The sequence below is a fragment of the Capricornis sumatraensis genome, chromosome 9, assembly GCF_032405125.1.
Source record: "Capricornis sumatraensis isolate serow.1 chromosome 9, serow.2, whole genome shotgun sequence".
Lineage (NCBI taxonomy): Eukaryota > Metazoa > Chordata > Mammalia > Artiodactyla > Bovidae > Capricornis > Capricornis sumatraensis.
The window spans coordinates 87,680,639-87,695,957 of record NC_091077.1 but is presented as its reverse complement, the minus strand read 5'-3'; the positions used below and the strand labels follow the sequence as shown (position 1 = coordinate 87,695,957).

General features: G+C 38.7%; 1 protein-coding gene across 5 annotated transcripts in view; it reads left to right on the top strand.

Annotated features, from left to right (window-relative positions):
• Window positions 1-15,319, top strand: part of MEF2C (myocyte enhancer factor 2C) — a 103,695-nt gene that overhangs the window by 12,594 nt on the left and 75,782 nt on the right. For all 5 annotated transcript variants that reach the window (XM_068980805.1, XM_068980803.1, XM_068980801.1 and 2 more), the window contains exon 3: window positions 9,689-9,892. In XM_068980805.1, the coding sequence (XP_068836906.1) occupies window positions 9,689-9,892 (204 nt within the window). The remainder of the gene's footprint in view (window positions 1-9,688; window positions 9,893-15,319) is intronic.

The following is a 15,319-nucleotide window of genomic DNA, read 5'->3' as shown; positions in this document are numbered from 1 at the left end:
GAGAGCTGTCCTTATACTAATTAATAAGTTGTGCCACTACTCTGCTGCTTCTACTCCTCAGAATTGCTGACAGTTCTTGCTGTACTTGTACAGTGCTTGATGAGTGGCTGTCGAGGTCCATGCTGTGCTGACTTTCAGCCCCTAAAATGCACTGTTATCTCAAAGAGGGAAGAAACGCCAACTAATGGGAAGAAAGATGGATGTTCTGTGAAGAGGTCTCTATTTCTGCTTCATCAAGGACTAGTTTTGTGACCCTGGAATAAGGCAATCCATGCCTTTCTTTGCAGTATCATCTGAGAAATGGGGATGATAAACTGTGCCAAATGATAACTTCAAAGAGATGCTGTCAGATGTAGCAAGATAGCTTATAAAGTCTTTGAACTTCTTAGAAAAAATTCACCAAAGTCAACACTCTTATCTAAAAACAGTTATAAAAAAATATATGCTCCAGTTTCACCAAAAAGCCCCCACATAAACTGGACCCAGTCCAGTTTTTCTCCTATCCATTTTTACCAAATGTATGTTTAAAAACATAACTTAGAGTAAACTGTAAGCCAATGTGACAAAAAGAAGGAAAAATAACTATGTGAAATTTTCTCCCTCAGTGGCAAACTTCCTATTAGCATAGTTTGGGCTTGCATAGAGATTCATTTTGAATTACAAAAAAAAAAAAAAAAAAGTAATTATTCCATCCATCTATCCATTCATTCATTCAACAAATATTGAGCAAAGCAATGTTCTGGGACTTCAGCTTACAAGAGCAGACAGGAGACGTTCCAGCCTCCAAGTGAAGCTTGAGGTTTAGTTGAGAGAGAAACTCTTAAGCATGATGATGGTGAAACAAGCTAGCAGATCTTAGGAGAGCAGTCTTTTACAGTTTATAACAAGAAGTGACTGAGCCTCACACTTCAGAAAAAAAAATATTATCTACCTTGTATCATGTCAGCACATCACTGACACTTGTGTGTTCTTTAGTTTAACTCTCATCATAAGTCTGTAGGATACCTGTTCAGTTCACTCGCTCAATCGTGTCCAACTTTGCGACCCCATGAATCGCAGCATGCCAGGCCTTCCTGTTCATCACCATCTCCCAGAGTTCACTCAGACTCACATCCATTGAGTCAGTGATACCATCCAGCCATCTCATCCTCTGTCGTCCCCTTCTCCTCCTGCCCCCAATCCCTCCCAGCATCAGAGTCTTTTCCAATGAGTCAACTCTTCACATGAGGTGGCCAAAGTACTGGAGTTTCAGCTTTAGCATCATTCCTTCCAAAGAAATCCCAGGGCTGATCTCTATCAGAATGGACTGGTTGGATCTCCTTGCAGTCCAAGGGACTCTCAAGAGTCTTCTCCAACACCACAGTTCAAAAGCATCAATTCTTCGGCGCTCAGCCTTCTTCACAGTCCAACTCTCACATCCATACATGACCACTGGAAAAGCCATAGCCTTGACTAGACGGACCTTTGTTGGCAAAGTAATGTCTCTGCTTTTCAATATGCTATCTAGGTTGGTCATAACTTTTCTTCCAAGGAGTAAGCGTCTTTTAATTTCATGGCTGCAGTTGCCATCTGCAGTGATTTTGGAGCCCAAAAAATTAAAGTCTGACAGTGTTTCCACTGTTTCCCTGTCTATTTCCCATGAAGTGATGGGACCAGATGCCATGATGTTCGTTTTCTGAATGTTGAGCTTTAAGCCAACTTTTTCGCTCTCCTCTTTCACTCTCATCAAGAGGCATTTTAGTTCCTCTTCACTTTCTGCCATAAGGGTGATGTCATCTGCATATCTGAAGTTATTGATATTTCTCCCAGCACTCTTGTTTCCAGCTTGTGTTTCTTCCAGCCCAGCGTTTCTCATGATGTACTCTGCATAGAAGTTAAATAAGTAGGGTGACAATATACGGCCTTTACGTACTCGTGTTATTACCTTCATTTTACAGATGAGGATACCGGGAGACTGATAAGTTAAACAATTTACCCAAGGTCAAGGACACATGGATCATACATGGCAGAGCTTAGACTTGATTTTCAGTTCCCATGTTTTTGCTTCCACACCACAGAGCCTCAGTAACAATGTATAGATACTGCTTCTTTCAAAATATTTTAACAATGTGAATTTGTTATTTTATCCATCTGGACAGTTGTTTTTCTGTGCTATATATAATTTAATACTGTCCACTCCAGTTCTTTAGAGTCTTTTTTATATCTCTTCTAACTGCAAAAAGAAAGTGATCTAGTTTTATTTCTTGGAATATGAAAATTAGAAGTGATTACGGTAATGTATCGGAGACGGCAACGGCACCCCACTCCAGTACTCTTGCCTGGAAAATCCCATGGATGGAGGAGCCTGGTAGGCTGCAGCCATGGGGTCACTAAGAGTTGGACACGACTTCACTTTCATTTTCACTTTTCACTTTCATGCATTGGAGAAGGAAATGGCAACCTACTCCAGTGTTCTTGCCTGGAGAATCCCAGGGACGGAGGAGCCTGGTGGGCTTCCGTCTATGGGGTCACACAGAGTTGGGCACTACTGAAGCGACTTAGCAGCAGCAGCAGCATGGTAATGTATTGATGAGATTGAGTGACCAAAATATAAAGCATTCTACAGAATGAAATTTCAGAAATAGATTCTTGTTGGAAATCATATTTCATTCACTCTAAACTTCCCCTTCACCCAAAGGTCTGTGCTACCTAGGCATAGAATCTGAACATCTAAAATCTGGAATAAATATTTTAAAGATCTCTAGCCCAGCTTCTTGTTTAATTCAGGAACGCCTTCTACACCTTTTGATACGCAGCCCTACTTGAACATATTCAGGAAAGAACTGCTTCTTAACTTCGTGAGGCTAGGTCCTCTGTTGGACAGTTCTCATCACTAGGTTTCCCTTTATGTTGAACCTCGAGGATTTTCAGCAGTGCTTGCTAACTCTGCTCTATAGAATAAGACAGAATAACTCATCTGCCTCTTCACATGGCCACGAAGTCTGCAGATCTTGGAAAGTGTTTGGCATTTCTGGCTTAAACATTCCAGATTCCCTCAATGATTTCTCCTGCAAAATTATTCTCAGACTCGTTTGCCATCCTATAGATGCTCTAATTTTGTCGGTATCGTTAATGTCGGATTAAAATTCTCAGAGCTGAATATAAAGATTGGTTAGTGCTGACTAACAAAGAGATCATTAGGATAATTAATTCCCACTGTGAAACACTATAACTTTAAAACCTTTTCCCATAATCAGCTATCACGTTAGTTTTCCTCCAACCTGAGATTACATTGTGACCCAGCTTTCCAGTGTATAGAGGGAGCTATATATGGATAGAGACTCTACCATCTATTGGGTTATCACCTGGGCTTGCCTTGTGTGCAGATTTGATAAACATGCCGGCTACATCTTCCTCTGCACCAATGATAAAAATGGTGCCTCAGGCAGGAAAGTTACTGATCTCCATAGGCCATTGCAAGAGACTGTCTTTAAACTTAACACTGGTTAATTAATTCATATTTAAATGCTACCATCTAATCTCAAATCAATAGTATTGTGATAAGGATTTCATCAAATACTTTCCCAAATGCATGTTCTTTAAAAATCTGAACTCATTAGAAAGTTGAATAAATTTTTGCTCAATTGAATGCAATCATTTGAACTCTCAGATCCTCCCCCTTCACTTTTGTTTCCTGTGATTATAAAATTTAGTTTTTACCTTCACATTTGTCTGTCTTTCATGGTGAGTCATGAGGGCAAGGAATAAAGTCCACTTTTTTCTGAACTTTTTGAATTATTTTTTTCTTACTTCAGGAAAAAATAATATATTAAAAACACAAGTTTTTAAAAGTATCTACTTTTAGTGGAAAATTTTATGGAGACATTCAGAGTTTAAAACACCATTCCAAAATCCATTCGTTCACTGAGTATCTATTGGTCAGTCTTTGTGAGGCCAGACATCGGGTCTTCAGCAGAGGCAAACTCAGACAACCAGTCAACTCTGCAATATTAGAATAAGTCTCATCATAAAGGTTTGTCAGAACTTCCATAATTAATGAATGTGCCTTTTCTCAATTTAAAATTCTAATTTCAAGCCCTGATTCATACCTAATAAGTTCTAGAGTGATTTTCAGCATGAGATGTGTGATCCCTGCCCTTACGCTAGGATTTAAAACCCGAGGCTAACATACAACTGAATACTGAAATGTCTTAATAAAACATTCATCATTATTACATTTGGGGCTTTGTTTCAAGAGGTAAAGAAAAAGAAACAAAATGCTCAATGTTTACAGAGTCGTCTTGCTTTCCATATGTATGTTACATGTGAAGTCTCTTTGATTTTGAAAACTGAATGTAAATTCAGTGCCCACTTAAACAGTATTGGTTTTATTCTCTTCTTGGTGCACCTTGATTGATGTCACGCTGGAAAAGAGCATATCTTTGCCTAACTACTGTAAAAACAGTTTTCCATGTCACCTAAGGTTCGAATATGTTATTGAAGTAGAAATGGACTTGTCCCCATTACAAACTATTCTCAAGTTATGAAAAATGTAATCACTACAATACATTATTATATTTAAGTGTAAAAGCTCTGAATTGCAATCTTTGTCATTGAGTGGCATATTTTAAATGATGAGTAATATCCCAGTTCTCTTAAGAAAGCTTAATGCTGAAAAACAATTTTATCTAACTATGAACAATGAGAAAAAGCATTATAAAATACATTTTGAGTATGCTATGAAGAATATGAACATAATACAGAATTAAATTTAGCACAATTAAGAGTAGATTTTGAAGATATTTTCTTAAATGCTTTAATGCAGTTATCATCATTTCAGACTGCAGTTTTAATGAAAAGAAGCTATATGCACTGACTTTTTTGACAGGTATTATTAAATAAATAGGCATTATCCAGCAGCCTATTTGGTTACACAAATGTTGAGGAGTACCTAAAAGTAAACACAAATAGTGGCTTTAATGATATTTCTGTGCCGAAATGTACTTTGATGGTGAATGTTGTAACGTGCTAAATTCTGAGGTTTGAGTATGACAGAAACCATACTGTATTGAGACATTCCACCTACAGTTTGTGGTCATGAAAGTCTGATTAAAAGTGGTTTTAGATATATGAAAGTATTTTGGGTCAGTGCCTTCTGCACTGAATGCCTCTGTAACCTATTTCACTAAACAAATACCAGTGTGCAAGTATGTCTGCATAACTAAACTGCATCTAAGAGAATTATTAAAAGATATTTTGTATAAATCTATATAATTAATAGTAATGATTTGTATCCATTCCAAAAGATAGTCTTCATTTAGCTCATCCCTAATCATGACTCATCTGAATGAACTAGAATAAAAAAAGCTTCTAAAGTAATATGATAACCAGATATGAAAACACTAGCTGTATTTTATTTGAAGTACTTTTTAGTAAGGCAATCAATAAACACAAAATAGAAGGTGAGACATTGGCAGATATTACAAAGAAAAATTATCCAAGTTGAAGCATAAATAACGTATATTAGTAGATTTTGACTAGCTGATGTCAGCTGCTAAATACCTAAATGCTGTATTTTCCAAAGAATGATCAGTGGAGATTCCATAGTTCCGTTTTAGCTTTCTATCTGGAAGACTGTAGTAAGATCTTCAGATAATCTTCATCAGTAGACTCTGAGCCACTAAGACAGGTATATTTTGTAAGTTCATTTCCTATAAGTCAACCAAGAAAGGGATAAAAACAGATTTATTGAGCTTCTACTTTAAATGCAAAGCTTAACTGAAGTGAATATTGTACATATGTTATTTTATATAATCCTCTCAGCAACCCCAAGAGTAGGTGCTATCACCATTTTATAAATGAAAAGTCAAACTCGGAGAAAAATCAGATTTGAAGAAGTTAATTTCTCATGACTAATAAATAGAAGATCTGCTTTAAAATCTAGGATGCCCTGAAGCCATACCCCATGTTCTCTTTCTGTCATGCTGCCTTCCATGCAGACGTGATATCAGAATATAATCATTTTTAAAGTATAGGTTTATCTTTTGAAAGTTCCAGTTATGAGTTGCTAAATGAAAATTTGGTAGGGAAAGCTATCACAGTATTTTTTTTCAAACTTTTTTCAAGATTTTTTTTTTTGATGTGGGCTGTTTTTAAAATCTTTACTGAATGTATTACAGTATTGCTTCTGTCTTATGTTTGGGTTTTTTGGCCCCATGACATGTGGGATCTTACCTCCCTGACCGGGGATCAAACCCACACCCCCTGCGTTGAATGGCAAAGTCTTAACCACTGGGCAGCCAGGGAGGTCTCCACAGTTTTATATAACATATATCATTTTGATATTTCTAAAAAACAGCAAAATAGTTTTTCCTATTTCCTTTGTAGACAATAGATCTTTACCCTGTGCCCATATGTCTGCTGTTCTAGGCACTGGGGATACAGTAGTGGGCAAAATAGAAATGGTACATGCTCTTGCAGAACGTGCAGCATAGTGGAAGACAGACATTAAGCCGGTGATCACCCAGAAAGTCATACGAGTTATAAAATGTCAGAACTGTAACAAAAAATAAAAGGTGATAGGTAAAACAAGTATTAACAAAAGGGGGAGGGGGCAGTGAGGAGACCAGGAAGTCAGATTTTCTGTCTGCTAGTCCACACTTCCTGTCAACACGTTTATTTAGGAGTGTGGGATGAGGGGTGTTCGCACTCCACTCGGTGGTCTCTCGTTTGGGTGACTGAGTTTACGATGAGATCGGGGACCCAGGAAGGAGAGCAGATTCGAGGTTGAAGATGAAATTTGGGCTTCAGGAGTATGACATTCCTAAGACTTGTAGATAGGCACAGGAGTGGAGGACATCCACTGGGTTTCTGGAGACAGATAAGGAGTAGGACTCTAGATTTTGGAATTACAAGCAAGTAGGTAAAGATGAGGCTGTGAAATTGCTGCACTCAATATGCCAGCAAATGTGGAAAATTCAGCAGTGGCCACAGGACTGGAAAAGGTCAGTTTTCATTCCAATCCCAAAGAAAGGGAATGCCAAAGAATGCTCAAACTACTGCACAATTGCACTCATCTCACACGCTAGTAAAGTCATGCTCAAAATTCTCCAAGCCAGGCTTTAGCAATACGTGAACCGTGAACTTCCAGGTGTTCAAGCTGGATTTAGAAAACACAGAGGAACCAGAGATCAAATTGCCAACATCCGCTGGATCATCAAAAAAGCAAGAGAGTTCCAGAAAAACATCTATTTCTGCTTTATTGACTGTGCCAAAGCCTTTGACTGTGTGGATCACAATAAACTGTGGAACATTCTGAAAGAGATGGGAATACCAGACCACCTGACCTGCCTCTTGAGAAACCTATATGCAGGTCAGGAAGCAATAGTTAGAACCGCACATGGAACAACAGACTGGTTCCAAATAGGAAAAGGAGTACATCAAGGATGTATATTGTCACCCTGCTTATCTAACTTCTATGCAGAGTACATCATGAGAAACCCTGGACTGGAAGAAACACAAGCTGGAATCAAGATTGTGGGGAGAAATATCAATAACCTCAGATATGCAGATGACACCACCCTTATGGCAGAAAGTGAAGAGGAACTAAAACGCCTCTTGATGAGAGTGAAAGAGGAGAGTGAAAAAGTTGACTTAAAGCTCAACATTCAGAAAACGAAGATCATGGCATCCGGTCCCATCACTTCATGGGAAATAGATGGGGAAACAGTGGAAACACTGTCAGACTTTATTTTTGGGGGATCCAAAATCACTGCAGGTGGTGATTGCAAGCATGAAATTAAAAGACGCTTATTCCTTGGAAGGAAAGTTTTGACCAACCTAGATAGCATATTGAAAAGCAGACACATGACTTTGCCAACAAAGGTCTGTCTAGTCAAGGCTGTGGTTTTTCCTGTGGTCATGTATGGGTGTGAGAGTTGGACTGTGAAGAAGGCTGAGCGCCGAAAAATTGATGCTTTTGAACTGCGGTGTTGGAGAAGACTCTTGAGAGTCCCTTGGACTGCAAGGAGATCCAACCAGTCCATTCTGAAGGAGATCAGCCCTGGGATTTCTTTGGAAGGACTGATGCTAAAGCTGAAACTCCAGTACTTTGGCCACCTCATGCGAAGAGTTGACTCATTGGAAAAGACTCTGATGCTGGGAGGGATTGGGGGCAGGAGGAGAAGGGGAACGACGGAGGATGAGATGGCTGGATGGCATCACTGACTCGATGGACGTGAGTCTGAGTGAACTCCGGGAGTTGGTGATGGACAGGGAGGCCTGGCGTGCTGCGATTCATGGGGTTGCAAAGAGTCGGACACGACTGAACGACTGAACTGAACTGAACTGAACTGAGGTAGTAGATAAAACTGAACTGACCTCTGCAAGATAAGTTGGATTTGAAGATGAAGGGGGAAATTTTGAGCCTCACCTTTGATAATAATAATTCAGTCAGTCAGTCAGGATTTCCCCGGCTAGATACTTTAGAAACCTTGTTCTGAAGAATGACAGCAAGTGCTCCTCAAAATAAATAAGCAAAGAAATAAACATTCTGTCAACAATAAGTTTGGAAAGCAGGTTGAAGTTTTTAAAAGTCGCTCAGCCTTTAATATACCACTGTGCCTCATTTCCTACACTTATTGAACTGTGGTCTTAAGGAGAATTTTATAGAAATACTGTTCTACAAAAACCTGCCGGGAAACACTGGACCACAAAGTATACAGGCTTATACTTAAGAAAGTTCATGGTTTTGGGGGGGCCAAGTGGAGTTTACTCAAGAGAAGACTGAAATTTGGAACAGGGACATGCACGTTTATAGTTGGTAGCATTGGCAGGTGGAAGTGTTTGAAGCCAGAGGAGCTCCTGTAGCCGACTCATCAGAAAGGAAAGGCAGTGACAAGAGTGAGGTTTTGAAGATTAGGATGAAATGAGGAGGGAATGGTTTCAGACAGGAAGATTGCCTAGGACAGGAAGCTGATAAAGACGGGAATGATAAAGAAACCTGGGAAATAGACGAGGAAGAGGGAACCTGAGAAACATTTTGAGGAAAGAAATTACGGGATTTGGTAATAGATTGGAGTAAAAGAAGAGAAAGGCAAAGATAACAATAGAATTTCTGGCTTGGGAGAGCAAGTAGGGGACACAGAAGAATGAAACCAAGACCTAACAGTATTATGGCTAAAGCTCTTCCCAACTCCCTGCTGGATTTCTAGAAAACAGAATATTACTCTGTCTGAAAGAGTACAGTAGGATCCCTTCAAGTGTTTTCAGTTAAACGGCATGAGACTAAACAATTTTGAGACGTTTTGAACACAGATCTAAAATACTATGTCCATAATGTCATGTCTAGTCTTCGAGTAGCCAAAATACAAGCTCCAGATTTATAATTAAGAAGTATGCTAACACTGCTGAAATTGACTTTTTTAAAAAATCTTGAATTGCTCAACAAAACAGGTCCCAGGTCACCATCATTATAACACCCTACACTAAATCTGGCATTTACAGTTTCTGCATTCAGCAGCAAGCTAGAAATCGCAATTCTAAGCAGAAATTGGTTTTAGATCTCTTTGCTTTCTTTCCAGACGCGTTAGTGCCAAGGGCTCTGATCACGACACACTTGGTGTTACAAAGGGGGAAAAGTGCTGTTTTGTTTTTCAAGGCGTGTTTTTTCTCTCTCTTTTAAAAAACCCGCCTGCTTGCTTTCTTCCAGGTGACGTTTACGAAGAGGAAATTTGGGTTGATGAAGAAGGCATACGAGCTGAGCGTGCTGTGTGACTGTGAGATCGCGCTAATCATTTTCAACAGCACCAACAAGCTGTTCCAGTACGCCAGCACGGACATGGACAAGGTGCTGCTCAAGTACACGGAGTACAACGAGCCGCACGAGAGCCGGACGAACTCGGACATCGTGGAGGTGAGCGTGCAGGCGTGCCTGGTGAACCCCAAACTCAGGTGGCGCCGCTTGCGGGCAGACCTTCCCTCCTCTCCTCCCTGCCTCCACACAAGCACGAATTCCTTTTCCTAAAATGTTTATATGCCCGCAGGTGTACCCAGAGTGATTGCCCCAATTCTTACTCCACCCTCTCTCTCTATCTCAAAATGCAAAGTGAGACTGGCATGATAGTAGGGACTCTGTGAATCTGCTCCTTGCTAGGAATCAGGCATCTTGTCAAATTATTAATCTCGTCCTTCTTGAGTCGTCCTTGTCCACCCCAGGGTCAGGCCACCAGAAATGGGAAGTGTGGCTATGGGGACAGCTCACCCACATCTTAGGTGACTTCTCATGATTGCTTTGAAGTATATACCAAAGTATATACTTCTCATGGTTTCTTTTAAGTATATGCTTTGGCAGCATAGTCAAAGAAAAAAATTAAAGTGAGCTCACTGTAACTTTTCATTTGTTTTTCGCTTTATGTCTCTTCTTTCTAATTCATTCTTCCTAATGTATTCTTGCTGAAAGAGTAAAGACAGTTATTCTCCCAGAAGCGTTTTTTCCCCCAAATCATATAATTTAATATAGCGCTATTGATACACGTGGAATCAGAAATCTGATGAAAATGAATTTCTAAATGTCACTTGGTGTTTTATCAAAGTTAGGTTTAAAACATGGTTCCATTGTGCCAAAAATAAATAAGCACCATGTTGAAACTCAGAAATATTTCTTATCTTTTACCATAAATAACATTGCCATACAATTTTAAATGTTTCCCACATGTATGCTATTTAAATGTTATTGCCTTATAGTACCCTTCATAAGCAATGAATAATAAACCAAAAGGGAATAGGTATAATGAAGTATATATCCCCATTATTCAGACATAAGGTGTCCCCATCTATTTTATCCTCCTGTCTTTCTCCTCATGGATTCCTTGATTATGACTGCTTTTCCAGAATTAAGAGAAAATAAATGTTTCAGAAGTGTGTATTCAGAATCAGTCTACCAGAATACAAGTTATTCTTGCCATTGCTTTAAGTGGTTCATATTATGAAAAAATGTAGTTCTAATCCTGATCAAATTAATCTGCCTCTTACATCCATCTTCTCTTTACCTGTTATAATTGTCTAAGGTTAATTCTCATGTCTTTACTTTTACTTGAAAGTTTTTAAATTTTTTTTTAAATTTTTTGCCTAATAAGACCAAGCAAATAATTTCAGAGAAACAAAAGTAGATGATAAGTAGAGAGTGAGAGTGGTATGACAGTAGGGACTCTGAATCTGCTCCTTGCTAGGAATCAGGCATCTTGTCAAACTATTAATCTCATCCTTCTTGAGTCATCCTTGTCTAATATGTGTATTTTAAAATACTTTCAGATTTGCATTACTACACATTTAGTGTTTCACTGACCGATGATTTTAATTGCGGGCTTGCCTTGATCTTGAAATTTAAGATCATTTATAAAATTACCTAGTATGTATTTCAGATAGCATTTTATTCATGCACAGATATAAGTGTGAAAATACATAAATATTAACAGTTGTCAAACCTCATAAGTGTTTTCACATGTGAAAGTGCTTTCACATGCATGCTTGTATACATTGACACACAGTTAACGTGAGTTCTGAAGACGGAACTCTATCCTCAAAACTCCACTTCATTACCAAAATCATTACAATAAACATTGCAGAGCAACAGCAAAAAATTGAATTGGAATTTGTCATCAAACTTGAACTGCTCCTGTCCTTCATATGGTGGGAAAGGCAGTTGAACTGTATTAATCTAGGTGAAAATTTGACTTTTTAGATTTGTTTTCTTAGGAGTTTAAAAATCTATAATACCCGTGGTGGATTCATATCAATGTATGGCAAAACCAATACAGTATTGTAAAGTAAAATAAAGTAAAAATTAAAATTTAAAAAAAAAATCTATAAAATTATCTTCTGTGGGCTTTGCTCAGAAATATACTCAGTGGTTTAAAGGAGAGTTAAAACTTCACATACTCTAGAGATTTTCATATTCTGGGACAGATGCGTGCCTCAACCAGACTTCTTCATGGTCATGAGAAGAACACTGAGTTGAAAGTCAAAGGGCTTGCACTTGAGGCCTTGCCTTGCACAGTCTTACTGGATGACAAACTGGCTACTTCTCAGGTCTGAAGTTTTCTCATCTCAAAAAGGAGGACAGTGAATTTGAAAGTTTTGTACAATGTAATTCTTTAAAAAAAGCAAAAATAGAGTAGAGTAGCAATTCCATCATTATGTTGCCCTTAACATCAATAGATTAAAACTCTGAATCTCTCAAAAAGACATTCTGAGGCTCCTAGATCGAAACTAGAAATGCTTTGATTCTCTGAAAATCACATATAAGTCTATCATGATTCGGGACTGGCCTGCTCCACTACCTGAATCACAACAGTCTTCACCATTTGGCTTTCCCACACTGTAGTAATAACTGAGATGATGGAGAAAGCAGTCAAGTGGGATCCCTACACTTGACAAAGGGTGTACCAGAAAAATACAGAGAGTACTTTTCAAAGTGCATTTCACTGAAGTCAGTGTGCCTGAGATCCTTGGTGAAAAAGAAGGGATCTCGGTGGGAAGCTGCATTTGTAGTAAGTTTCCCAAAGTAATTCTTACACACACGAAGTTTGAAGACCTCTGCATGTTGCAGGCTAAGAACCTGTGATGCATCAGGGACTTGAGAACTCTATTCTTAGAATAGATCTAACACAACGTTGAAAGTTAGGATAGTTTACTACTCCTGGGTAAAATTTTAAATCCTATTTATTTTAATTTAATGGAATACACTTAACTGAGAAAGTTTAATGAGGAGCATAATATGTTTCATGAAGGGTCATTAGTTTTATATTTCCCATTTGGACCATTACCCCTCTCCCTTAACCCTCTGAAAACAGTTTACTCACAAGAAAAAAAAAAGATTGGCGAAGAGAGAGGAATAACACGATTCCCAGTATTCAGCCTGAAATACAAATTTCTGGGCCATACCAGAGTAGTGTTACAGGGTCATAGGAAATTGTGCAGCGCGTGGGTGTTGAAAGAGATTCCTTCTTTTAGCAAAAAAGCTCTTTGTAATTATCATGTCTTTGCTTGATAATTAGCACTACTGTTACAATGGCACAAAGACTTACAAAGACTTAATAGACTGGGATCAGGGTTTTTTTTATTATTATATTATAATGCAGCTTGAATATCTGTTTAGATACAATATATAAATATGCCAGATTTTGTAAATGTGTTAAGTTTTTAATCTACTGGGTAGGAAAAAAAAAAACAATTATTGTATTAAAAACACTTCCTTTGAAGAAAGTCCATCTTATTTAACTCTATGACAAGTATACTAGGTATTTACCCAAAATGGTAGCTTGTGAGGCTGTGGAAATTCAGTGGAGGCTCTGATGGTATTCAGAAACTGCTTCCTTCATCCCCTTGCGCCTGTCTAGCGCACTCTTGGTTCTCTTGGCTGCCTGCCGACTCCCACAGTTGATGCTGGGGAAGGAGACGTGGGGTTGAGCGCTTCAGGATGAACTGAAGATCTCAGGTCCCAGGGGACATGCTGTAAGCCTGTAGAGCCATTTCTTCACTCAGCAAGGATTTAGCAGGCACCGGCTTACGTTCAGCACCGCTCAAGGACTTCTGAACCAGGAGACAGGCATTTGTGTTAAGGATATGAAACAGACAAAAATTAGCTTGGGAACAGTCAGAGGGCAAAGGAGCAATAATCTCATTAAAGTAATACAAACTGCTGAAAGGAAGGCTTCAGCTAAACAGTTCAACAAAACTTCAAACAGGTTGTTGATCACCAGATCATTCTAGGTGATCCTTGGAGAGACAGAAGTCCCAGACAGGCTACCTCATATCCAGCGCATGTTTTCTAACCACAAAACCCACTTGGGAGCATCACTTAGCACCTGGCCAGGAGGGAACCCCTCACCTCTCAGTGACTCAGTAATTCTGTTTGAGCTGCTCATCTAGTCTGGGCTAGTGACTAAGTGACTCTGTGTGGCCATGGGATAAAACATAAGAACCCGTGCCGCTCCCTGGGAAATCAAAAAGATGGATGTAACCCCTGCAGAAAGGACCTCTGATTCACAGCTCTCTCGGGAGATTACTGGCTTTTCTTTTTGAGGTGCAAGGATGAGAAGAAGAGAGACTGTGTGTGGGTGAGAGAGGGAGCATGCGAGTGAGGTGGGCAAAAAGAAAGGGGAGAATGAGAGATGATATTTACATGAAATTTTATTTTCTGTTACCTGATTCCTGTTTTTGGATTTAAAGACAGTTCTAGCAAAATATCTCCTTGCACAGTAATAATTAAGGCCTGAATTGGGTCTGCAAAGGCCTTAAAATAGCTAATACACTTTAGTATTCCACAGTGCTCCTGGAGGTTATCAATAAGTTAACTACCTTTACATAGTTGATAAAAATTAAGAACAATTTTTGTTGAAAAGCAAATTCAGCCAATAGTAGAATTGGACTTTACAAACTCTGTATTACAAAAGTCAGGAGTAGATATAAAATATCAAAATATGTCTCTTTTTACATGAGCTTTCCTTATATAACCCAATTAAATAGGTTTCAATTTTATTCTTATAAAAATATAGATACATGGAAAATATATATGCTTTATAGGTATATGTGACACATACTTTTTCTAAAAGAAAAATAACATTCACTTATATGTTTGATCATTTGTTGAATTTTCATTCTTTCATGCATTCACTGAACAAAGATTGGCTGAATTCCTGCCATGTGCTATGTGCCGTGGAATGCATGGAGATATGAACGTAACCAAGGCCCCTCAAGGTCTCTTGGTCAAGATTGCCCACAAGGTCATGTGGGATCTAGCCTCTGTAATTCTCTTCTCTAGCCTCACCTTTTGTTATTTCCCTCAGCCACCCCCTCACCCAGTTCCCATCCTATACTCACGCCTTCTAAAGATGCTTACATCCTTCAGCTTCTCCAAGCCCTGTTTGTTTTGTCTTCAACATTCCTTACTCAGCCTTTGCTTGGCTTTTATTTATCCTTCCTTCAAGTCAGGCCCCAGTTTATACTTTTGGAAATATCCTGGAGATGCTCTGTAACTTATGCTTATTGTTTTTCCTATATTATAAAATAGGACTCTAATGTGTTCTGTTTTCTCTATCAAAGCACTGTTGAAGCTATTGTCCAATTGCTTGTTCCACACTAGATTTTTTAACTTCTGGAAGGCAGGGCACATTTTGTCTTCCATCACATCTCCAGGGCTTAATGTGAGGTTGAGAGAGTGTTAGGCCATCAGCATATATCTGTAGAAAAAATAAACAGGGGAAGACAGTTATAATAGGATATGGCCATGGGATTGCCGTATAGCATAATGTTACTCGTTTAAAGTATAAAAATGTTTTTA